General features: G+C 36.5%; 1 protein-coding gene across 3 annotated transcripts in view; it reads left to right on the top strand.

Annotated features, from left to right (window-relative positions):
- Positions 1 to 7,677: 7,677 nt before the first annotated feature.
- Positions 7,678 to 24,592, top strand: part of ARAP2 (ArfGAP with RhoGAP domain, ankyrin repeat and PH domain 2) — a 162,950-nt gene continuing 146,035 nt past the window's right edge. For 2 of the 3 annotated variants that reach the window (XR_006734821.1, XM_045550495.1), the window contains exons 1-2: positions 7,684 to 8,741; positions 24,368 to 24,426. Coding sequence is in view for 2 of the 3 variants with exons in the window: in XM_045550495.1 (XP_045406451.1) it covers positions 7,837 to 8,741; positions 24,368 to 24,426 (964 nt within the window). In the remaining variant the exon portion in view is untranslated. Of the gene's footprint in view, positions 8,742 to 24,367; positions 24,427 to 24,592 lie in introns of all 3 variants that reach the window. The other variant, XM_045550494.1, reaches the window with a different exon arrangement.

Genomic DNA, 24,592 nt, shown 5'->3' with positions numbered 1-24,592 from the left:
GGACCGCAGAGCTGTTTGACTGCCTGGCTGGGATTAATAAGGGACTGAGAAAGGATGGGATAGTCAGCGAAGCCTCACTGATGTGGTGTTACTGTATTTTTAAGACCTGAATTGGTCCCTAAAGGAAAGAAGAAAGTCCATGTATATACAGGGAGTTCATTTTGAATAAAAGCTGGGAGGCTGGCCCAAATCTTCTAGTCTGTCTCCCTATCTCCTTTTTATTGTGCTAAAAAAACATATCATAAAATTTACCATCTTAACTATTTTTAAGTGTGCAATTCAGTAGTGTTAAGTATATTTACACTGTTGTGAAACAGACCCCCAGAACTTTCCCATCTTGTAGAACTGAAGCTCCATACACATTAAACAATTCCTTTCTCCTCCGCCCCTCTTTGGAAACTACCATTCCACTTCTATTGCTGTGAATTTGGTTACTTCAGATACCTCCTGTAAGTGGAATCATACAGTGTTTGTCCTTTTTGTGACTGGTTATGTCACTTAGCCAATGACTTAAGGTTTCTTCTCTGTTGTAGCATTTGACAGGATTTCCTTCCTTTTAATAAAAGGTTCTTAGTATTGCATTGTGTGTCTATACCATATTACCATATTGTGTTTATCCATTCCCCTGCTCATAGACATTTGGGCTGCTGCCGTGCCTTATCTCCTTTGGCAGAACTTGGGTATCTTTTTCTATCAATACTTTCTCTTGTCAAGCAGTTTTTCACCATCACCATTGGCAGCTCATGTGGCCAGTGAATACTCATTTTGGTGATATTTGATTGTTTGATTTTGGCTTTGTACTGTTACACGGTATCAGTTGTACTATAACTCTACATTAGTTGTCTTCCTGAAATGATAGATGCAAAATAAATTGTAACGAACTAAGTTCTGTATTATGATTGCTTTATACAGTAATTACAAAGATGTTCTCCCTTAATTTGTCATTGGCTCTTAAATCTCAGGCAATTAAATGTAGGTGAATGTAGGCTTCCATGTTTAACATTTACACGGGCACATACACCCGTAATCGAACTGAAATGATGTATAAAACTTGAACTTTCAAGGAATGGTATATTTAAGCAGCATCTCCCTCATGTGAATAAAAGTGCTTCTGCATAGCTAGACAAGGGAGAGGGAGACTGTGAAGTCTTCCGTACCACTCTACTGTTAAATCAGTTGTATAGCTCGCTGTGAGGAGGCGTCGTGGCTAACAGTGCAGGTTGTGGAGTCTAGCTTAGAATTTTGTCTCCACTGTTCATCTCTTGTGTGGCCTTGGGCATGGGGTTTTCCTGCTAAGGCAGATGCTAGGAGTAAATGAGATCTTACACAGATGGTTTGTAAACGCTCCACAATTGTCGGCTGTTACTAGCAATGTAAGTCTGAGGGAGAAGGAACAAGAGGGTGGATTTATTTTGGTGGGTGGAGAAGGAGTAGTGTCACGATAGAGATAAGGGAGCAGATGAGGTCAGAGCCTGTGGGTGACCGCAATTAAAAGAGGACCAGATTGAGGGAACTGGGTCACTGTAAGAGGTTTAATGGGGGTGGATGGATGATAGAGGAGCGGGATGCCAAATGAACAATATTACACTTTTCTTGAGGCTACGCACTCAGCCTAGAACAATGAGCTAGCAGTCTTGCCCTTTAACCTTTACAGTCTGCCCTATACTATGGGATGGAGTCATATGACAACAAACGTTTTTTCTCTAAACCACTTCCTCTTCTGCGTGGTTGTGGTGAACAGTCAAGTTGAGCATGCTGTTTTTATGAATACTTGGAGTTAGTGTCTTGATATTAAATAATGAGTTTGCTTGATGTGCAAATAAATGATACCTGTTTCTTGTGACTATATTCTGTAATGAAGCAAAGGTGAACTTCTGTAAGACCTGCAGCCTAAACTAGTTAATTCATTAGCATGTTATCCACATGGAGCCCTCTAATTTCCCAAGGAATTAGCTGTTTCTCCACAATAAGTTTGTTAGCAAATTGAAGGCAGGGACACTTTCTTCTTTTATCATTTATAGTGCTGGGCCCTATATGGGTAGCTGATAGTTACTATGAATTGGAGGAGTAAAAATTGTACCTAAGCTTTCTATGTTAGGCCCCATTGTAGGTGTCCTAAGTCACCTTTCCTATCTGCTGGTGCCACTTAGCCATTGAGAGCAGCAAAAGCATTTTTCTCACACATTTCTGCATCTAACCTGGGGAGATAGTTCCATTCCAGTGGGAACCACTGTTCTGGAATACAATAAACTCTCATTGTTATTAGACTCTGTAAGATTTGTATTGATAACATTGAAAAGTTCCATTCATTTAGCAGCCTTATTTATATAAATATTTTCTAAGGTTCCTTTCAGTACTGTGATCCTATGATTGTGAAGCCTATTTTGTTACATTTAAGTTTCTAACTATGCTAAAATTCCCTCTGCCGCCCGCCATTTGTATGTTTCAGACTTTACAGTAGTGTGGTCATCTTTTTTTTCAATGAATTAATCATATGACTGCATTCAATTTTACCATGCTGTTTTGCCCCCATAAGATACCAGAGTCAGGCAAAGATGTTTCCAGAAGTTGTCAGCACCAAATAATGATATAATAATAAGATTCTGTTTATTAAATGATATGGCAAGCTGGGCATGTAACAGGTGCTCCTAAATGATACTTCCATTTTACTTTTACTTCCTCAGAGAAGTGGTTCAAGATAACATGGGCAAACACACAACCATGTCTATTTGTACACTCTCCAAACATGTATTGTGTATATATCATGCACTGTGCTTATAAACAAATAATTTGACTGGCATTTATTGGGTAGCTCATATGGTTGGTCATCTTGGCAGAGTTTGTTATAATAATGATAATGGCAAACACTTACCATTTGTTATGTCCAGTTGGTGTTGTAAGTGCTGTGCATATGTTAACTCATTTAATTCTTACAATAGAGGGGGAGGGGTGTGGCTTATTATTAACACTGCCATTTTGCTGATGAGGAAACTAAAGCACAGAGAGGTTAAATACGCACCCAAGCTTGTAAAACTAGTAAATGGAAGTACTGGGATTTGACCCAAGTTGTCTAGCTTCAGTGTCCTGGCTTTTGTACCATACTATGTGAAACAAGCAGAATGTGATCAAACACTTGCTGTGGTCTGAATGTATGTGTCCCGCCCCCAAATCTGTATGTTGAAACCTAACTGCCCAATGTAATGGTGTTAAGAGGTGGGGCCTTTGGGATGTGATTAGGTCACGAGGGCAGAGCCCTTGTGAAAGGGATAAAAAAGAGGCCTTTGGGAGCTTTTTTTTGCTGCTTTTGCCCTTATGCCACGTGAGGACACATAGAAGGCCCTGTTTATGAGGAGTGAGTCTTCAGTAGATGTCAGAGCTGCTGCTGCCTTGATCCTGGACTTCCCAGCCTCCAGAACTGTCAACAATACATTTCTGTTGTTTATAAATTATCAAGTCTAAGGTATAGTCGATCCCCAACTTATGATGATTCAACTTAGGATGTTTTGACTTTATGATGGGGTGAAGGTGATGTGCATTCACTAGAAACTGTGCTTCCACGGAGATGTGGGGCAGCAGCAGCAGCAGCAAGCCGCACCTCCCAGTCTGCCGCACATTTTTGACTTAGGATGTTTTCCATTTACAACAGGTTCATTGGGATGTAACCTTATCATAAATCAAAGAGCATCTGCTGTTGAAGCAGCCTGAATGGACTGAGACAACATGCTAAGCAGTTAATGCTGTGGGAATATGGAGAAGAAAGTGTATTTCTTGTTCAGTAGAGACCTCCTGAAGGAAAGTGTGTTAGACCTTGAAGAATAGAAAAAAAAAAAACAGCTGTGGGGACATAATGATTGTAGTAGTGAAAATATAGTGACAGAAGTGAATGTTCACTGAGTATGACTGTGTGAGGCACTTGTGGTGGAGTGTCTCATTTAGTCTTTACCGATGCTGAGGTACCTTGGAGTGTTTCCATTTTATAGGAAAGGAAATAATGACACTGACATGGACATGTGTATGCTTAGACTTCTAAAGAGTGGAAGAGGTGGGATTTGGACTTAGTCTGACTCAAGACTTTCATGCAATGTGTTAGTGGGGGCATTCCATCCATGGGGAGGACAGTGATGAACTTAGGTGCAGGTGGGCTGGTATAAAGCGTGCGTGGGAAGTGTAAAGATTTAGAAATGTAATTACTGAATTTTGTTGCACATCCCAATCATCTTTGGAAGGTGTTTCAAATACAGATTTCTGGGGCCTGTTATCAGCAGTTGTTGCTGTATAGCAGATCCACAGACTAGTGCCTGGAGGGTCACTGACTAGAGTGTGATATGCATGCCCGTGAGCCCAGTTGGTGGTCAAAACATGGAGAGCTTCAGTTTCATATTAAGGAGTTTGCACGTGCTAGCATTGTACAGAGTTAGGCCTGCCCATCTCCTTGTGTATAGTGTTGTGCTTAGGGGCTAGACCTTCTAAGGAAGGAACTGGATCTGTGAACACCTTTGGGTGGTCACACAATTAGAAAGCGAGATGATTGGAGGATGGAGCTGACATTTAAGTGCAGAGGGGATTGTAGGGCCTGTGGGTGGGAGCCTCTTCCATGTCATAGAAAGGAATCAGACTCATTAGCCACGTTCAGCAAGTTGAATGATAGCAGAGATAGTTTTGGCTAGAACATCTGGTATATTTGTCCTTGATTCAGCCACCGAGGAAGTAGGGATGTATACTCCAAAGAAAGGCAAAGACTTTGTGTATTAAAATAAATACACACACATACACCAAAAAACTGATAAAATGGGTCTCTCAATCACTTCTTCCATCCCTGTCAACCTCTTTCCTATCTCTTAAACATGATCCAAGTGCTTTGCAAAGTTCTAGGATAGTAGCTATAGGTGAATGTGGAAAAAGCAGTGAGTGATTCATTCTATGTTGAGATGTTGATAGGATGCCTTCACAGAGGAGGGAATACTGACTGTTTATAGTAATGATTTTAAATGCTGCATAGAAAAGAAGATACAGCATGTGCAAAAGGTTTGGGACTATTGAACACCTTTTGCCTCAGGGGAATGTTAATTAACAAGAATGAATTAGAGTGAGTGAGGAATGTTGGTATTATGTTTGGCAAGGGTTGAATATGAGCCTTGAGTTAGTATATGGGAATGCCTATCATGTAGGAAATATATAAGGTGTGATGTTTGGTAAGTAATTGCTGTTTATATCAGTTGTACCTGCTATTATTATTATTGTTAGGCAGAGACCAAAATGTGATATGCACTACGGGCAGGATGAGCTTAGACTTTATCCTCTTGAGAGTGTGGAGTGACATGCTGACTTTGGATTTTGATAGTTTGCTGCTATGTGGAGACTGGGCTGAGAGATCTCTGTTCAGAGACTGTTGCAATAACCCAGGTGGGAGATGTAATGAGGGTCTGAACTATGGGAAAGGCCATGGGGATGGAGGAATGTATTAGTCAGTTCAGCTGCCATAACAAAATACCACAGGCTATATGGCTTAAACAACAGAAATTTATTTTCTCCCAGTGCTAGAGGCTGGGAATTCCAAGATCCAGTTGCCAGCTGATAAGGTTCCTAGTGAGGGCCCTCTTCCTGGGGATTAGGGGTGGCAGAGAGTGGGAAACTAATCCTGTCTTGTCAGGGTCTCATCCTTATGACCTCATTTAACCTTAATTACCTCCCTGGAGGCCCTGTCTCCGCCCTCACATTGAAGGTTAGGGCTTCAACATGCACTGGGGGGAGGGGCCACGTGGTGTACGTAGCAAGGGGTGAACTCAGTGTCTCGCCTGTTCCTTGAATGTGGTAAGACCAGGGGGACTCGGGAAGGAATGCCTTCTGGGCTTTAGATCCGGGGTACTGGCTAGGTGATGGTGTCACTGCTTGCCGTAGGATTGGGGAAAGGAACAGAAGGTTTCTTGGTGTGTATTTTATTAAAATTATTTTTGTCCCATTAAAGTTTTTGTGGAGACTGGTAAGTAAAACTAGGACTTCTATAATTTATTCTACCCAAACAGGAAGGTGCTTCTAGTCCTCTTAAATTACTGGCCAATTCGTCATATTTTAAATTCTATAGTGGGTGAATTTTATGTTCACTTATGTTCCCTTGGCAATTTATTTCCATTTTGTGGTGTGCCAGAAAATATAGACAATACATTTATCTACATAATAGTTGTGTAGAATAAGAGTGGTTTATCTGAAAATTAGGTGTGTATGTGGTGTTGAGGTTTAACTACCTTTTTTTCTTTTCTTCCACATTTTGGCATTTTAGGTGTGTGACCCAGTGATTCCTTGACAAAGACATTTCTTGTCTTTCATCTCTTGTTTGTAATTCATTTCTCTGCTTCTGCACTGCTTTCCCTCTCATCCTATACCTGTTTATTAATGTTTGCTCATATTTTTAAATCGTTGAGGCAATAGCACTTATGAGCAATTGGCATGTCATATGTATGTGGAGTCCAAGTTGTGCATTTTGGAGAGCTATTGCAATATGTGGTTTTCAGCGTTGCAGCAAAGTTTGCTCAGGGAAATTTACCTTGTTTGGGTGTGTCTCATTTTATTCAGTATGTTATGCATATTCTGTACTTTTTCCTTTTTATTGAAGCATTATATACAGAAATTTGCACATACGCATTTTTAGAAAGTGATCACATCCATATAACCAGTACTTGGATAAATTGACTTTTTTTTTAACATTTAATTATGTTGTTTGGAAGAAAAATGAGCCTATATGAATATGCTGTGAACAGTGCAAAAAAATGTGACCTTTAAACCTTTTCCTTGTCCTTTCGTGTTAGCGTATTTTTTGTTACTTAATGTATTTAAGAGTTAGCTAATTATTCAACTAGTGTTATCTTGTATATCAGTATTAATTATTTCTGTATAATGCTGCCTGCTTTTTTGAAATGAAAACCATTGACCTGAGAAGTATGTTCTAACTGCTTTTTAAATCTTTGAAAGTAAGTGTAGTGAAGGAGAAATTTGTTTATATTTAGCTACTGTTAAGAAAAATTACCTAAAACTTGGAAGTCAAAACAATGTTCTTTTCAGGCCCTTGTTGGGCATCTTGTTTAACAGGCCCACCTTAGGGATGTTTAATTCTAATTCTAATTCCTATGCTTGACTTTGCTTTTTGTTGAGTAGAGTCTAGTCTAGACACTGGGAAGTTACCTGTTAGCTTATAGATTTTTGTCCAGTAGAAAAGATAACCCCAAATGTTATAGATTTATTGTCTTGTAGGACATTACCAGTTCTTTATCTAACCTAGTTGTCTTATTCTAATACTTTAAAAAAAAATGCCTTTTCTGATGAACTGTATACACCTGTTCCACAAATGGTCTTGGAACCAGCTTTGCCATCTTTCTTGTTACTTCATTAATTAATTATTTGAATACAATTTTTGATACATGTTCATTCTGTATTCGCGTCAGTGTCATTTTTTACCTTTTTGAAAGTCATAGTTTCATGGCATTTCTGTCCTGTACCTCCACACCATACCTAGGAATAGGCTTTGTAGGGCATGCAAAACAAGGCACAAACATTCCAAACTCCGTGAGTGAGAATTATTGTCCTAATTTCTGTTGTATTTATTCAAAGAAAGCTTGTAATGCAAAACTGGATTTTAATATTTAAAATATCCTAATAAGTTACTTTTATTTTTTTCTCCAGGTGTAAGCACATAAAGCAGTCACTGTGGAGTGGAGAAAAATAACATTTTGAGAAATTTTCCAGTCACAATTGATAAAGAAAAAAAACAATAGAGAAGTGCATCCTCTTGGATATCTCATTGTACTGCTTTTTATAATTCAGCTTAGTAATGAAGCCACCATTATGTCCTCAGTCAGTGAAGTGAATGTGGATATTAAAGATTTCCTAATGACCATTAATTTGGAGCAGTACCTCCTATGCTTCCGTGAGTCTGGTTTTAATACTGTGAGGGACTGTGCAGCGATAAATGACAGTGTGCTACACAAAATTGGAATATCACCTACAGGACACCGTCGGAGGATACTTAAACAGTTACAAATAGTCTTGTCAAAAATGCAGGACATGTCAATATATGCAAATGTTCATAAAACAAAGAAGAATGATGACACTTCAAAGGATCACCGTGCTACATCTCCTGATCAGAAGACCTGCATAGAACTCTCAGATTCTGTTAGTGTTCTGACCACGAGCCAGCCACAGTTGGAGACTGTTACAAAAAGTCCTGATGCAAATGATTTTAGTGTGGAAAATAGCCAACCTCTGCAATCAGACGATAGATTGTCTCTTTCTAAACATGACCTTCCTGTTTCAGAAGAACCACACTCAAATATGGAATCTTTTCATGATTCTTTTTTTGGTAGTGAAAATGTTAAAATAGAATCTTTGATTACAAAGAAGACTATGGATTGCACAATCGAAGAACAACAAACAGAAAAAGTTAATTTTATCTCAGAAAATCTCAGCAAGCTTCCTAAGGAAGACCCTGAATGCATTTCTTCTGCTGGCTGTTCAACCTCAGAAGCAGATTCCGGAAATGGACCTAATGGTGTGTTAGAAAGATCACCACCATCCCCGTTCTTTCAATTTCAAGGAGAAATGGTTGTAAATGATTTGTATGTTCCATCGTCACCAATCCTATCGCCTATGAGAAGTCGTAGCAAGTTGGTTTCAAGACCATCTCGATCTTTTCTGCTGAGACATCGGCCTGTACCAGAGATCCCAGGGTCAACAAAAGGAGTTTCAGGGAGGTAAGAATTTTTATGATAAGTATAAGTATTGAGTCTGAGGGAATTTAGTTATTTTTATCAATTATATTTTCAGTGTTCTTTTCTAAATTGACTTATGTTTACCTATTCTATCAGCCTTTTCTTCTCTTTTAAAAATTTTCCTCGTTCCATTGTATGTTACTTCCCAGAGTCTGTTTCCAATAGAAATAAATCTAGTAACTTCCTAGAACTCTTTAGCTTTTCCCTATTGAATTACGGGAAACATCCCTTACCCTAATTCTACCTGGGCATTTCTTCCCATAGCTTTCCTCCACACCTGGAATTATAGTCTTTTCCATTAGTGCAGTTCTCATATTTGATTTTCTGACTCTTTTTCCCCATTAGATTATTTGTTCTTCGGCAGGGAATGTGTCTTTAATGTCTGTACCTCTGCTGCCAGGAACAATGCTTGGCGCCAATTAATAATTCAACACGTGTCTATTGAAGTTGTTCTCGTCACTGTGCTAGGTGGGAAGGATGTAAAAAAGGACTTGCAGTCTAGTGTAGAGGACAAGTGTCACAAGATGGTAACAGTACAGTTGTGAAACCAGGTTTGTTAGAGACTGCAACTCTGGGGCCCCAAGGAGGGTCCCACCAGTGTAGGTCACTGCACAGAGGAAGTAGGTCATTGGTATCCTGAGGTCACTGAACAGTTTGAGAGGAGCTGATTTTTGCAGCTGATTTTGCAGTTTGAGAGAGAGCTTTCCTATGTTTCTCAGTGTTATACCTAAAATAGTTATGGTTTTCTCCAGGGTTGGGGTGTGATATTACTTTTTCCACTAAGAGCTAACACTGGTTTCTCTGCTGGGAGACCTGAGGCAGTTCAAGTTTGACGGTCACTGCAGTGGCACTAAGCGCTCTACACACTTCCTGCGCTGGCACCAGGCTGGCCTTTCTGCAGGCCTCCCCTTCACCCCTTGAACCTGTGGCTGCTACTGATTCTGTTGCCCTTAGGCACCTTTGGTAATTGCAGTGCAAGTTGTATTTGCAAGAGGAAAGGTAGCAATTTAGTGTTTCCCAGGGAAAACGTGGCAATTTACCAGATTGTTAATTTAAGGATCTCCTGTTAGCGGGTAAACTATTTGATGGCCGAGGCCCTAATTAATTTGTCTTTATCTTGGTATCCCTGGTGCCAATAGCAATGTCAGGTATTTACAAGGAAATCAATAGTAATGGTGTTATTTATTAAACACTTAAGTGCTGGTTTGGTTTATAATTTTCCATGGGTTCTCTAATGTTCACAAAGGCCCTGTGAAGTAGATAATGTTCACCCCATTTTACTTATGAGGTAACTGGCTCTAAGGTTAGTTTTCACAGGATCACAAAGGTAGTGAACTGGGATTTCTTTCTAGTACCACCTGCTCCAGAACCCGCTTTGTTAATCACTCATTTAATAAATATTTTTAAGACTGCTGATTGCATATATAAGAAATTGGATTATTTCTTGGGATTGAAGAAGGCCACTAATTTTTGTATGACAATTTAGCATTTAAAATATTTTGCTAATTTGGAACAATTAAAGGAAAGTCAATGAAAAATTACAAATCTTCAAATGGCAAAAGCTTTTGACGTGTGGGAAGGGTCTATTATGAGTACACAGGTTAAAACTGCATTTTTGACAGAACAGAATCCTTTTAGGAATCCTAAAGATAACTTCAGATCAGAAACATTTGGTTTAAGTTTCAAACAGTATGTGCTATTTTTCATGAATTTTACAGAGAGTAATTTGATACTCATTCAGTTGTATAGGGCAGCAAAACTCTATCTCCTTCCTCTTAAGGTCCTAGCTGGGTCTGAGAATTAAATTGATATAAGACAGATTAACAGGAGAAAAGCATGCAAATTTATTTAACACAAGTAATACAGATTTTATGTGGCACAGGAACGCTCATAAGGAAATGAAGACCCAAAGAAGCAATTATTGTCAAACACTTATGTACTGAATTGCACAAAGGGTAATAGGATGTGAAAAAGTAACTGAATTATGTGGGGAAGCCCAAAAGATAAGAATTATCTTAACAAGGTCCGTAGAGAATTTCTACCTCAGCTTCTTGTCCTCAAGGATAGGATGGTATTTCTTTCACATGGGAATTCCATCTCCTGTTTTTAAGAAACAGCTGGAAGATCAGGTGATCTTTTTGCACCTGCTGTTTTCCAACACTTGAATTAAGTGTCTTTTGTTCAAAATAGTGAATATGCCAGAGTGGTATATTTTCAGTTGCTTCAGTTGTAGACATAAGCTTTGTTTCATATGAAGGCTCGTTACTCACTTTGTATCTTTGAGAATGAGAATTGAAACAACATTAAAATTAGTAGTAAATAATTTAGTGCTACCTGTGTCGTGACACTATTTTCAATGTGATTTTTAGGTCAGATTGCCCATCATGATCTTTCTTTTCTTTGTGGTTATGATAGTAAATGAAAACTATGCTTTTGTGGTGCTCGGATCATAAAATGAGCAAGTAAATTGAAATATTTTCAGACTTCACTATTTTTCCTTATGGTTCCCCTGTGTTGCAAATAGTAGTTGTAAGATTTTAAAGTGTTATAATGTGACTTTTTAAATAAAACTGAATTTTACAATATGAGTTTCTCTCTAGTCAAATAATATCTACAAATGATATATAGTATCTTCCTGGATATACCAAATAAAGTATTTCTTTGTGGCCAGTTCTTTTTAATGTAATTACGAATTAAACATTTCATACAACTTTTCAAAGATTCATGACCCTGGAAGTGTTTTCCTGATGTGAGGCTCTTTGTTTCTCTCTCCCTGGACACAGACTCTCCCTGCCTCCTTCCTCCCAACACGTCTGACACAGTTGACCTTCGGGTCAAATGGGTTGTCTTTGTTCCTGCCCTGAGTTCTTCCCTGAATTCCTACCTGCTCCTTTTCTCCGGAGGGCTGGGCTGGGTGGGGCTGTGCTGGACAATGACCTCAGGTTATCTTTTAATTCCTATCTCTTGAGAGCCAGATCAGAGCCAGCCTTGAAACACCAGCACTTTCCTTATTACCTTCACCTGGAGATCTCCCTGGTCTCTTGGAGCTCTCCAAGCAGAAAGCAGCTGCAACCAGCATCTTGCCATTGCCATGGAATTCTAGGTTTGTGCTGTGGCCCTGCTGGGGAGAGGCCTCTTAGTTCATGAGACAGGAAGAAACAGATATCTTGCAGCTACCGAGGAGGTACCTTTGTCCTCCTCCTCAGTTTAATGATTTTATCCACCTTTCATGCAACTACGCTATCTTTGGCGTAACTCACAAGGCCCTCCTCTCTTTTAGGTGAATGTTTTGGGGGAAGGGAAAATGAGGAAGCAGAAGGAATGGGAAGGGGATGGCAAGCAAAGCCGCACTGTTGTGGGAGTGTGTCTGTTATAAACTGATGTACTGTATTGACCGTTTGAGGTCTTTTCAAAAGTTTGAAATCTAAACCTGAAATCTCCAGCATTCTTTGAATTTTTATTAAAAATAAAAATCTTAGACTTTTTCCTCTGGGTGTAGACATTCAAAATGGTTAACACTGTTTTATAGATTTCAATTTTGAAAATGCATGTGAGCAAAATGTGTACAGAGAAGTAATAAACAATTGTTTGCTGCACTGGATACCGAAAATACAGAAAGTCATATTTTTTCATGTTCAAGAAAAAATTTACATTTCATATTATAGCAGAAAAATGCTTATTAACTCTAAAATTCAGATTTTTAAATTTTAAAACACTTTTTAATAAACTGTGAAAAAATAAGCTAATTATTTCAGTATTTTTCTAAATTTTGACTTAGACAAAAATAATTGAATCAAAATTTAAGTAGTTAATAGATTTATTATTATAGGGTAAGAGTATCTGCATGATATGTCTTACAAGTTAAAAAGTCATTGCATTTAAACTTTATTTTTGTAAATAAAAAATTCTACCTTGTTTGAAAAAAGTATTAAACTTCAACTTTGCTAGTAGATTAAAAAAAATGTCATGATAATGATTAGACTTATGTGATGCAACCCTTCTTTAATGATCATTTATTCTTATCCTAAGGATGTTTTTTGGAACTTCACAGATTGAGACTTAATTATCTCTGCATCGTAAATTTGACGTTATTGGTCTGTGTTGTAGTTAACCCACTCTCATGCTCTCTGAATTCAGATTTTTGTGTTTTGTTTAGATATGAAAACCTCTGGGCAGTTTTAAACTGCTGCCTAATGATTGTGCTGGTTTTTCTTTTGAAGTGAACTCTGTAATGACCTGTAGTCTGTAACCAGTTGTGAGAACTGCCTTTTTTTAAACACACATTCTGTGAAATGATAATCGTAGATGGTGTGAAATTATTTTTTGGTGTGACTGCCTGGCCTAAGTAAGAGGTAAGTATAGTTCATAAAGGGAGATCCTTGACATTACCTTTATGCCACTGCTTTTCTGGGCAGTTTTAGTGATTTAAAAAAAAATGTTAAAAAATGACATCTGTAGATATGCTTAACCATTCACTTTGATAATCATAGTTATCCATTGCTTTCCCTTCTTTTTTATCCAAGTTCTTTAAACATTTTAATTCTGATACCAAGGATAGTTGTCTTTGCCTCTCTGGATGCAATTACAAAATACTGTAGACTTGGTAGCTTAAACAACAGAAATGTATTTTCTCACAGTTCTGGAGGCTGGAAGTCTGAAATCAAGGTGTTGGCATGGTTCGGTTCTGGTGAAGGCTCCCTGCTGGCTTTCAGATGTCTGCTCATGTGGCCTTTCACAGCGCCTGGGCTCAGGGGGACAGAGATCCACCTCTGGGGTCTCTTTTTATAGGACCACCTATTCTGTTGGGATAAGGCCCTGCCCTTATGACCTCATTTACCCTTAATTATTTCCCAAAGACCCTTTGTCCTTAGGGCTTCAACATATGAATTTTGGGGGGACACAATTTCGTCCATAAGAACAGTTTTTCTTTACTGGAAATTTGTTAATTCTCTAAGTAATAAGACTTGGGCATTTTCAAAGCCCTTACAAACACATTGCAGCCTACAGGTAAATATTGTTTATAGTAGACCAGCCCATCAGAACTGAACATCTGCAGATTCCCTTTATATTCAGAAAAAAGAAAAAAATTGAATTAGGGTTTTACAAATAATGAAACTACATGGGGAAAATATTAACAAAGCACTTATCAAGTTAACGTGACTTAGAATCTTTTATTTTTGGGGTTTTAGATTTTATTATTATTTGGAGTTTTAAACCTTCTATTTGAATGTAAGTTTTAGCTTATTAAAAACAAACTTTAAACTTTCCCTTTTTTGAAATCTGCACATCAAGCTTTGTACATACACACTTTATTTGCCAAGCTCTGTTGCATATGGAACAATTTCTGAACCTATCAAATAATGACATATATACTCATATGTTTGTGGTACTTGGAACACTTTTTCAACAAGTTATTAGCTTGTTGAACCATGTATTGGTCCAAAGTATTGAGGCAGAGGGAGAACAGGTATGCTACAAAGACGAAGATGAGCTTGTAACTCTCAGGGAATTTATGAGGAGAAGAGGCTCTTTCTCAGGATTTGGAGTTAAGCTAGTAAGTCCATCTTCCTGGTCAGGGACTGTAGTATAAGCCATCTTTAAGAAATAGTTTGAAAAACACACAAAAATACTAAGACAAAATTATTTATAATTTGGGAAATTTAAAGCATATAGAAAATTATGTAAAATAAATATAGTTACCATATAATTATAGTTACCATATGACTATAATTATCTAGATTAAAAAAATAGTAATACCTTGCCATATTGGACCCAGACTTTGTTGAGAAATAAGTAATTCAGCTATTCTGTCTCCTCCCTTTCTGCCCAGAAGTAACCAATATTCAGAAATTGATGTTTATCGTACTCATACATGCTTTTGTACTTTTACTACAAGTGCAGTAGCATGGTTTTAGATGTTTTTGATTTATGAAAATGATATTCTTTTGAAATCTGGTATTTCACTTGATATTATTTTTGATGTTTGTCCATGTTGATGCATTACTTTATGCAATAACAGCTGTATGGTATCTTATTAAAAGAAAACACAATTTATTCCCCTATTAGGTTGTTGACATTTCTTCACTGTTGCAAATAAAGATTGTTCATTTTGAGGACTTTAAGACACAAGTGTACATTAGGATTACCAGGAGGACCAACCCAATATTCTTTTCCCCAATAAAAATAATAAAAATGTGCTCATTCTTGTTGAGTGTTCTCATTGTGCAGGGCGTTGCCTAATGCTCTTTAAAAGTATGCTCTCATTGATTGTCGTCATATTCCAAGGCAGCAGGTCCTGTTTTTTTCCCTCCTTTAGTAAATGTGAAACCAGGTTCAGAGCTGTTAGGTAACTTGACCAATATCACAAAAGCATAATAACAAAAGATGATGATGACTAATGCTGAGTTTTTGATTTTTGTAAATAAGTCATGCTTTATATTTCAAATTTAGAAGCAGTTTTCAGGATAATGGGAAAATAATAGGACAGAGATGGAAAGACAAACTTAACATTGAATTCTGGCTTATCCTCTTCTTAGCTATGGGATTTGGGGTGGGAGAACCTGCCTTCCTTATTGGTAGGATTCGGACGCCAACTCCTGTCTCATACTAACTGCCTCATGTGCAAGGTTGTTAAAAGGAATTATTGTGAGATACAGAGATATAAAGCCCCCCACATAATGCTTTGGGCATAATAGATATTAGAATATAAGAGAGCTTGTGATAATTTATTAGTAGATAAATAAAAGTATAAATTGTTAACCTAGAGTTTTCAAAACACCTTGTTTCCTATGTTGAGATAACCTTTCACCTGCGGTAGTTCAATTGAACTTGGTTAATAGATTTGGTAATCCCTTATAGGTGGATATTGAATAGTGAAATTAATAAAAATCATTACAAATTTTTTCTTTACATTTTATATGACTAATAATAAAACCAACAAAATATTGCTTTAAAATACCACTAATGGGTATACTAAAATAGTTCAAACTCTTTTTTTATTTATATACATTTTTTAGTAAGTTAAAATTGATTTTTTTTGTGTGACAGGGTCTTGCTCTGTTGCCTGGGCTAGGGCTGGAGTGTAGTAGCGTCATCATAGCTCACTATATCCTCAAACTCCTGGGTTCAGGTTATCGTCTTGCCTCAGCCTCCTTGAATAGCTGGGACTACGGGCACTTGCCACCACTCCTGGTTAATTTTTATTTTTAGTAGAGACAGATTGGTCTTGAACTCCTGGCCTCAAGTGATCCTCCCGCCTTGGCCTCCCAAAGTGTTAGGATTACAGGTGTGAGCCACTATGCCTGGCCTGATTTTATTTTATTTTTAAACTAAGCATTGTGGATTAGAGTGTAGGCTATGGTACTGGACTGTCTGGGTTGAATCCCAGATTAGTTACTTAAGAACTGTGTGACCTTGGGCAAGTTACTTATGCCTTTGTGTGCCAATTTGCTCTTTAAAAAAATGCAGATAATCTTATTTCTTGTTTGTGGCTATATTTTCTATGTCTATACTTTCTATGTGTGTATATATACATACACACCCTCGTGTGTCCCTTAATGACGGGCACACCTTCTGAGAAATGCATCACTAGTCAATTTCTTCCCTGTGTAAATATCATAGAGAATACTGCACAAACCTAGATCCTGTAGCCTGTTGTCCATCTGGGCTATGTGGTATAGGCTATTGCTCCTACGCTACAATGCTGCACAGCATGTTACCATACTGAATACTGTCCACAATTGTAAAATAATGGTAAGTATTTATGTATTCAAGCCTATCTAAGTATAGAAAGTATACAGTAAAGCTATGGCATAAAAGATAAATGATAGACCTATATAGGGCATTTACTGTGAATGGAACGTGCAGGACTAGAGGTTCTTCTGGGTAGGTCAGTGAGTGAGTGGTGACTTTATAAACATTGTACACTAAATGTATAGAACATATTTTTCTTTCTTCAATAATAAATCAACCCAAGAAGTTAGCCTTAGCTTACTAAAACACAACCACGTTGTATAGCTATACAGAAATATTTTCTTTCTTTATATCATTCTATACGTTTTTTTAATTTTAAAATCTATTTATTTATTTTTACTTTTAAACTTTTTTAAAAAGTAAGACGCGCACACATTAGCCTAGGCCTGCGCAGAGTGGGGCTCATCAGTGTCGCTGCCTCCACCTCTCGTCCCACCGGCAGGTCTTCCTGGCAGAAGCGCCGGCGCTGCCCTTCCTAGGGTGACAGTGCCCTCTGGAATGTGCCCTAAACGACCTTCCTGACGCTGATTGACAGTTAACTGGTTTTTTTTTTTTAAGAGGAAGAAGTACACTCTGAAATAAGATAAAAAGTAGAGTTTAGCAAACACGCGGACCGGTAGCATAGTTGCTCGTTACCGTTAAGTGTTACGCGCTGTGCGTAACTGTAAATGCGGCACGTACGGGACTGGCGGTGCAGGAGGTTTGCGTATCTCAGCCTCGCCGCACACCCGTGCTTTGCGCCGTGGTGTTGCAGTGGCTGCCACGTCACCAGGCACTGGGAATTTTTCAGCTCCGTTATAATCTTGTGAGACCACTGCTATATATGTGATCTGTCATTGACAAAACCCTCCTTAGGCAGCACATGTCTATACATATGTGTGCATATACACATAAAATTCTGACATCTGTCTGGCATATTGTAAATGCTCAGCAAGAATTAGTAAATTTGTTTTCAGTGCAAGTTACCAAAGGTGTAGAAAATTTGAGTATGCTCCACTTAAGGATTCAAAGTAGTGATATGTACTTGTGTTAGTAATATACACATATGAGGAGATAAGTACAGCAGTTTAAAAGTATCAAGAATGTAGAGACAATGAACAAATAATGAATTATTTTTTAATCCTTTGGTAACATTGTGTGCCTTTCCCCTGCCAAAGACAACTTCTATCCTGGCGTTAAATGGCAATCGCTTTCTTGCTTTTAAAAATTTTACCTTTTAAGTATGTCCCAAATAGTATAGTTTTGCTTGTTTTGTGAACTTAAAAAAATGCAGTTAATATAATGAGTATTTTTTTGGTCAAACTCATTTTGCTTAGCTTTGAGAATTGTCCATGTTGATGCCTGTGGTTATAGTTTATTCATTTGCACAGCTATGGAGTATTTTATTATTTAATATATCATAGTATCCATTCTTACCATTGATGGATATTTCATATTTTCAAGTCTTGTATTTTTACATATATATTTATACTATTTATATATTGCAATTATATTTATGTATTATAAATATATGATTTTTAAAATATTTAAATATATATTTTATAAATAAATATTCATATATACACATATAAGTAATATAGATATGTGTACACATATATATAAATCAACTTTATTAAAATATTTACATAAAATAAATTAGACTTATATATATATAGGCTGATGAGTTTTGACAGATGTTTATACCTGTGTGACCACTACCACAATCCAGATATAGAACATTCCTGTCACTTCATTTTCTATAAAATTCTCTAGTGACCATTTGCAGTAAATTCCCCTACTCCCTGTATCAGGCAGCCATCAATCTCACTATACATTAGTATTTTCTGTTCTAGAATTTCATATAAATATAATCATACTGTTGGTAATCTTTTGCATCTGAAATCTTTATTCAATATAATGTTTTGAGATGCATACAAGTTGCATGCCAGATTGTTCTTTTTATTATTGAGTAGTGTTTCTTTGTGTGATCTCCCACAACTTGTTTTTGTGTTTGTTGACATATATTTAGGTGGTTCTTGGAGCATATTTACATGCATATGTGTTGAATATGTATCTAGGAGTAGGATTGCTGTGTAATAGGATATGTATATCTTCCACTTTGGTAAGTAATGCAAAGTGGTTCTTACAAAGTGGTTATACGAATTTGTGTTACCATCAGCAGTGTATGTGTATTCCTCCTGTTTCATATCCTCAGCAGCATGTTTTTTTCTTTTTAATTTAGCCATTTAGATACGTGTGTAGTGGTATTTTATTGTGGTTTAATTTGTATTTTCTAATGATTAATGAGATTGAATACTTCATAATGTGTTTATTGGCTATTTGCCACATTTATGTCATCTTTGATGTGACTTTTCAAGTCTTTACCCATTTTTATTTCTTTTTTGGTTGTTTTAGATTGCATTTTCTGTCTTTCGTAATAACTATTGTGTCATTGATACACTGTGGTTATGAGCCTTTTGTCCAATGTATCTTCCTCTCTGCTTATTGATTTTATGTTCCTTGATGGTGACTTTTTAATGAATAAAAGTTCTTAATTTGGTCAAATTTGCCAGTACTTGCCTTTTAATAAAAAGTAAATTTTTATATCTTAAGAAACATGAAAATATTCTAATTTTTATCTCCTGGCTTTATTGTTTGTCCTATTACACTGGCATTTATAACCCACCTTGAATTGATTTCTATGTATGATCTGAGGTAGGAGTAAAGTTTCATTTTCTTCTATATAGATATATAAGTGATCTAATCATTAAAAAAGGCCATGCTTTCCTTATCACTATAGAATAACATCGTTGTCTTAAATGATAATTAGTTTCTCTATGGGCTCTTTATTGTACTTCAGTGGTCTTTTTTTTTTTTTTTTTTTTTTTTGGAGACATGGTCTCACTCTGTCACCCAGGCTACTATAGTGCAGTGGTATCATCATAGGTCACTGCAACCTCAAACTTCTGATCTCCAGTGATCCTCCTGCCTCAGCCTCCTGAGCAGCTGGGACTACAGGCATGCACCATCTTGCCTGGCTAATTTTTCTGTTTCTTTGTAGAGACAGGGTCTCGCTTGTGCTCAGGCTGGAATAGTTGATTATTCTTTCATCAGTAATATAGTGTTTTAATTACTGTAGCTTTATAATAAATCCTGATACCTGGTAAAATACATCTTCTCACTGTGTTCTTCAAAAGTCTTTTAATTCTTGGTCCTTTGTTTTTCATACATGTTTTATAGTCAATTTGTTAAATCACATACACACACACACACACACACACATGCACACACCTTATAACTCTTTTGACTAGGGTTGCATTGACTTTACAGGTAAATGCACAGGGTGTTGTCATCTTTGCAGTATTCAGTCTTTCAGGTATTCCTATATTTAACTAGATTTTCTAAGTAAATTTTCTTAGTTGAGTTCTTGCAAATCTTTTTTTAAATTCCTAGGTTTTGTAATTTTATTGTAACATCCTAGGTTTTGGTAATTTTACACTTTATGACACCATTTTTAATGTTTCATTTTGTTTGCTGATATTTAGGAATGCAGTTGACATTTATATGTCAACCCTATAAACAGTAAATTTGCCAAATTCATTTTTTAAACAACTCATTTTGAGGTATGATATATGTATAATAAATTGTAATCACTTAAAGCATGTAATTTGATGAGTTGTGAAAGATGGGTAAACCCATAAATTTTTTACCACAGTCAAGAAACAGAGCAATTCTATTATTACCCTTAAGAGTTTTCTGGTGTCCTTGTTACAGTCCCTCCTCTTTCACATGCCCGTACAGAACCATATGGGATGTATGGTCATGTGCCACATAATGTTTGGTCAGTGATGGACCACTCATGTGACGTTGGTCCCATAAGATTATAATGGCTACACCATACAGCCTAAGTGTGTACTGGGCTGTACTGTACCATCTAGATTTGTGTAAATATACTCTATGAAGTTTGCTGAATGATGAAGTTGTCTAATGACCCGTTTCCCAGAATATATTCCTGATAAGCAATGCATGACTGTACTCCTTTGTGTCTGGCTTCTTTTCCTCAGCATGATGATTTTGAGATTTATTCATATTATTATGTTTATTCTTAATTTTTTTTAGTAGTATTCTCTTGGGTCCATATGCTACCTTTTCTTTTTTCTTTTTTCTTTTTTTTTTGTTTTTTTTTGAGACAGAGTCTCTCTGTGTTGCCCAGGCTAGAGTGAGTGCCATGGCGTCAGCCTAGCTCACAGCAACCTCAAACTCCTGGGCTCAAGCGATCCTACTGCCTCAGCCTCCCGAGTAGCTGGGACTACAGGCATGCGCCACCGTGCCCGGCTAATTTTTTTCTGTATATATATTTTAGTTGGCCAGATAATTTCTTTCTAGTTTTAGTAGAGACGGGGTCTCGCTCTTGCTGAGGCTGGTCTCAAACTCCTGACCTTGAGCGATCCACCCGCCTCGGCCTTCCAGAGTGCTAGGATTACAGGCGTGAGCCACCGCGCCCGTCCTCTTTTTTCTTGAGATGGGGTCTTGCTTTGTCACCCTGCCTAGAGTGCAGTGGCATCATCATGACTCAACGAAACCTCAAACTCCTGGGCTCAAGTGATCCTCCTGCCTCTGCCTCTTGAGTACTACAGGCGGGGACAACCACCCCCAGCTGATTTTTCTATTTTTTTGTAGAGACAGGGTTGTCTGTGTTGCTCAGGCTGGTCTCAAACTCCTGGCCTCAAGAGATTTTCCAGCCTCAGCCTCCCAAAGTGCTAGGATTACAGGTGTGAGCCACCGTGCCTGGCCACCACCATTTCTTTGTCATTCATGGCTGTTGTCCCTTTGGGTTTTTTCAAGTTTATGACTATTGAGAATAAAGCTATGAGGATTTGTATACGGGTCTTTCTGTGAACATCTGTCTTCAATATTTTGGGGTTTATAGGATTGAAATATCTGGGCTCATAAGTTTGGTGAATGTTTACCTTTGTAAAAAAAAATGCCACACAGTTTTCTAAAGTAGATTTGCCCTTTCTTGTTCCTGCCAGCCATATTTAAATGTTCTAATTGTAACATATATCCTCCAATACTTGGTATCAATAACTTTAATTTTAGCTATCCTAATGTGTATGTGGTGGTATCACATATTCATATGTCTTCTTTTTTGAAGTATCTATTCAGATTTATTTCGCTTTTAAACTTGAATTATGTTTCTTAATACTGGATTGTAAGAGTTATTTTTTGTTTTGGGCTAGTAATTTTTTTCAGAAGTATGTGACATTATAAGTTTTAAATTTTGGTAAGTTTCAATTTTTTATTTTTTTTATGGGTTTTGGTGTTTTATTTAAGAATTCTGTGCCTACTCAGAGGCTACAATGATTTTCTTCAGTGTTTTTCAGAATTTCTAGAGTTTTATCATGAACATTTAGGTCTAAACTCCACTTGAGTTAATTTTTGTGTATGGCATGGTGTAAGAGTTGCCATTCTCTTCTTCTTTTCATTGAGGTAACCAATTCCAGCAAGATTTTTGAAAAGACAATCAAATTTCCAGTGCATTGCTTTGAAATCTTTTCCATAAATCAGTGGACCATAGATGTTGTGGGATTATATGTGGATTTTCCATTCCCTTGGTTTATATGTCTGTACGTTCAACAATGGCACACTGATTTGACTACTGTGGTTTTAGACTAAATATTGAAGTTGTATAGTGTAAGCTTTCTAATTTTATTATTTTCTTAAAGAGTTACTCTGACCACTCTAGGTCATTTGGATTTGTATATAAATTTTAGAGTCCCCTTGTTAATTTCTATTTTTTAAAAAAGCTCACTGGAATCTTGTTTGGGATTGTGTAGAATCTATATATCAATATGTGGAGAGTTGATGTCTTAATATTGTCTTTTCATCCATGAACATGGTATACCTGTCCATTTATTTAGGACTTCTTTTTCTTGGTAATCCTTTATAGTTTTCAGTGTGCAGATCTTATACATATTTTGGTAATTTCCCCATGATATTTCGTGTTTTTGTATGCTATTGGAAAGAGAATTGTATTTTCAAATTATTTTTCCAGTTGTTCATTGCTAGTACATAGAAATACTATTGAATTTCATTTTATTTACCCTTTATCCTGGGACCTTGCTAGACTTACTTATTAGTTTAAGAAGTGCATTGATAGTTTTCAATTTTTTTTTTTTTTAGCATATTCTACTTGCAAGATACCTTGTCCTTACAAGGTACCTTCCTGACTAATCTGCATGGCTTTTATTTCTTTCACTTGTTTTATTGCCTAGGCTGGGATGTCTGAAATAATGTAAACATAAGTGGTAAGAGCAGATCCCCTTGCTTTGCTCTCAATCTTAGTAGAAACCATTCAATCTTTGATCATTAAATATAATGTAGGTTTTTAATAAATGCCTTTAACTAGGTTAAGGAAGTTTTCTTCTATTCCTAGTTTGCTGAGAGTCTTTTTCATGAATGGATGTTGAATTTTGCCAATTGGTTTTTCTGCATCTATTGTCATGAGCATGCTATTTTTCTCCTTTGTTTTGTTAATATGGTGAATTACATTGATTTTTCCAATGCTAAGCCAACTGTGCTTTTCTGGGGTAAATCTCACCTGGTAATAATTTATTATCCTTTTTATATATTGTTGGATTAGACTTGTAAAATATAATTTGTGATTTTATTTGTTGTATTTAATATTTTGTTAATTTTTGCATCTGTGTCATGAGGAATATTTAGTTGTAGTTATGTTTATGACTGGTTTTGGTGTCAGTTATGTTGGTTTTACAGAATGAGTTGGAACCTATTCCCTCTTCTCCTATTTTCCAAAAAAGTTTGTGTAAAATTAATACTATTTCTTTAAATGTTTGGTGGAATTCCCCAGTGAAATATCTGGGCTACAGTTTTTTGTAGGTAGATAATTAATTACTAAATTCAGTTTTTTTAATAGATATAGTGCTATTAACATTTTCTGTTTAATCTGTTAGATTTGGTCATTTGTGTGTCTTAAAGAATTGCTCCATTTCATCTAAGTTGTTGAATTTATTGGCATAAAGTTTTTCCTAATCTGTAATTATTCATTTAATATTCTTAGGATTTGTAATGATGTCCTCTCTTTTGTTTTTGATATTGGTAATTTGTGTCTGTCTCTCTTTTATTTTCCTTTATTGATGTTTGTCAATTTTAACCAGCTTTTGGTTACAATGATTTAAAAATTTTGTCCATATCTTATTTCATTTATTTCTATTCTTTATTATTTCATTGCTTCTAGTTACCTGGGCAGACAAATATCTATGAGAAGTTAAGGATGTCCTCATCTTTACCTTTAGATGGAAAATAAAACTATTTTCTATAGTAATAGGTCTTCATTATCTTGTTTCTACCGTGTTTATCTCTGTCATTGCTGTTAGGGTATTGTATTCTAAATTATTACCTATAATATCTTTCTCCCAAGACTGTAAGATCTTTGAAAGAAGGTCTTGTATGTATTCTCATATTATGTTCATAGAGCCAGATACATTTTGACTCAATATTATAAAGCTAATGACAAAAAACTATATAAATACTGAAATCTAGTTAGTAAATTTGTTTCTATAAGTTGTATGGCTAGTAGTTTTAAAATTACTTTATGTGCATGCTAGCGATGGACAAATACATTGACTTATTTTTGTAAATGATAGATGTGAGAAGAAAATATTGTAAAATCCATTGATGAAATCTCTTCTTTTAAGGCTATGTAGAAAAATGCATTTGTGGAATTTGGCTCTTCTCTTTATTTCACACCAGACTTATTTTTTAATATTGATTTTTCTACCCAAAAGAATGTATATCTGTCTAATAAATCCTTTACTCAAATAGTAACTCATAAATATTTTCCCCTTTGCTTTAAGCTATTTCCGTGAGAGAAGAAACATTGCTACCTCAACTGGAAAATCTGTGACATGGCAAAGTGAGTCTGTGTGTTTAAAGTCTCTAAATTAGTTAGCACTCAATTTCATAGCCTTAATGTGTTAAAATCGTGGTTGAAAAGGCAGCCCACCTGTGGTATAGAGAATAATGGGAATAACTGCCAGTGTTCATAGTTATTTCAGACACTTTTAAAAGTGAGTGAATAA

The sequence above is a fragment of the Lemur catta genome, chromosome 4 (genome assembly GCF_020740605.2).
Source record: "Lemur catta isolate mLemCat1 chromosome 4, mLemCat1.pri, whole genome shotgun sequence".
NCBI classification, from domain to species: Eukaryota; Metazoa; Chordata; class Mammalia; order Primates; family Lemuridae; genus Lemur; species Lemur catta.
This window is presented reverse-complemented; position numbering and strand designations above follow the sequence as displayed.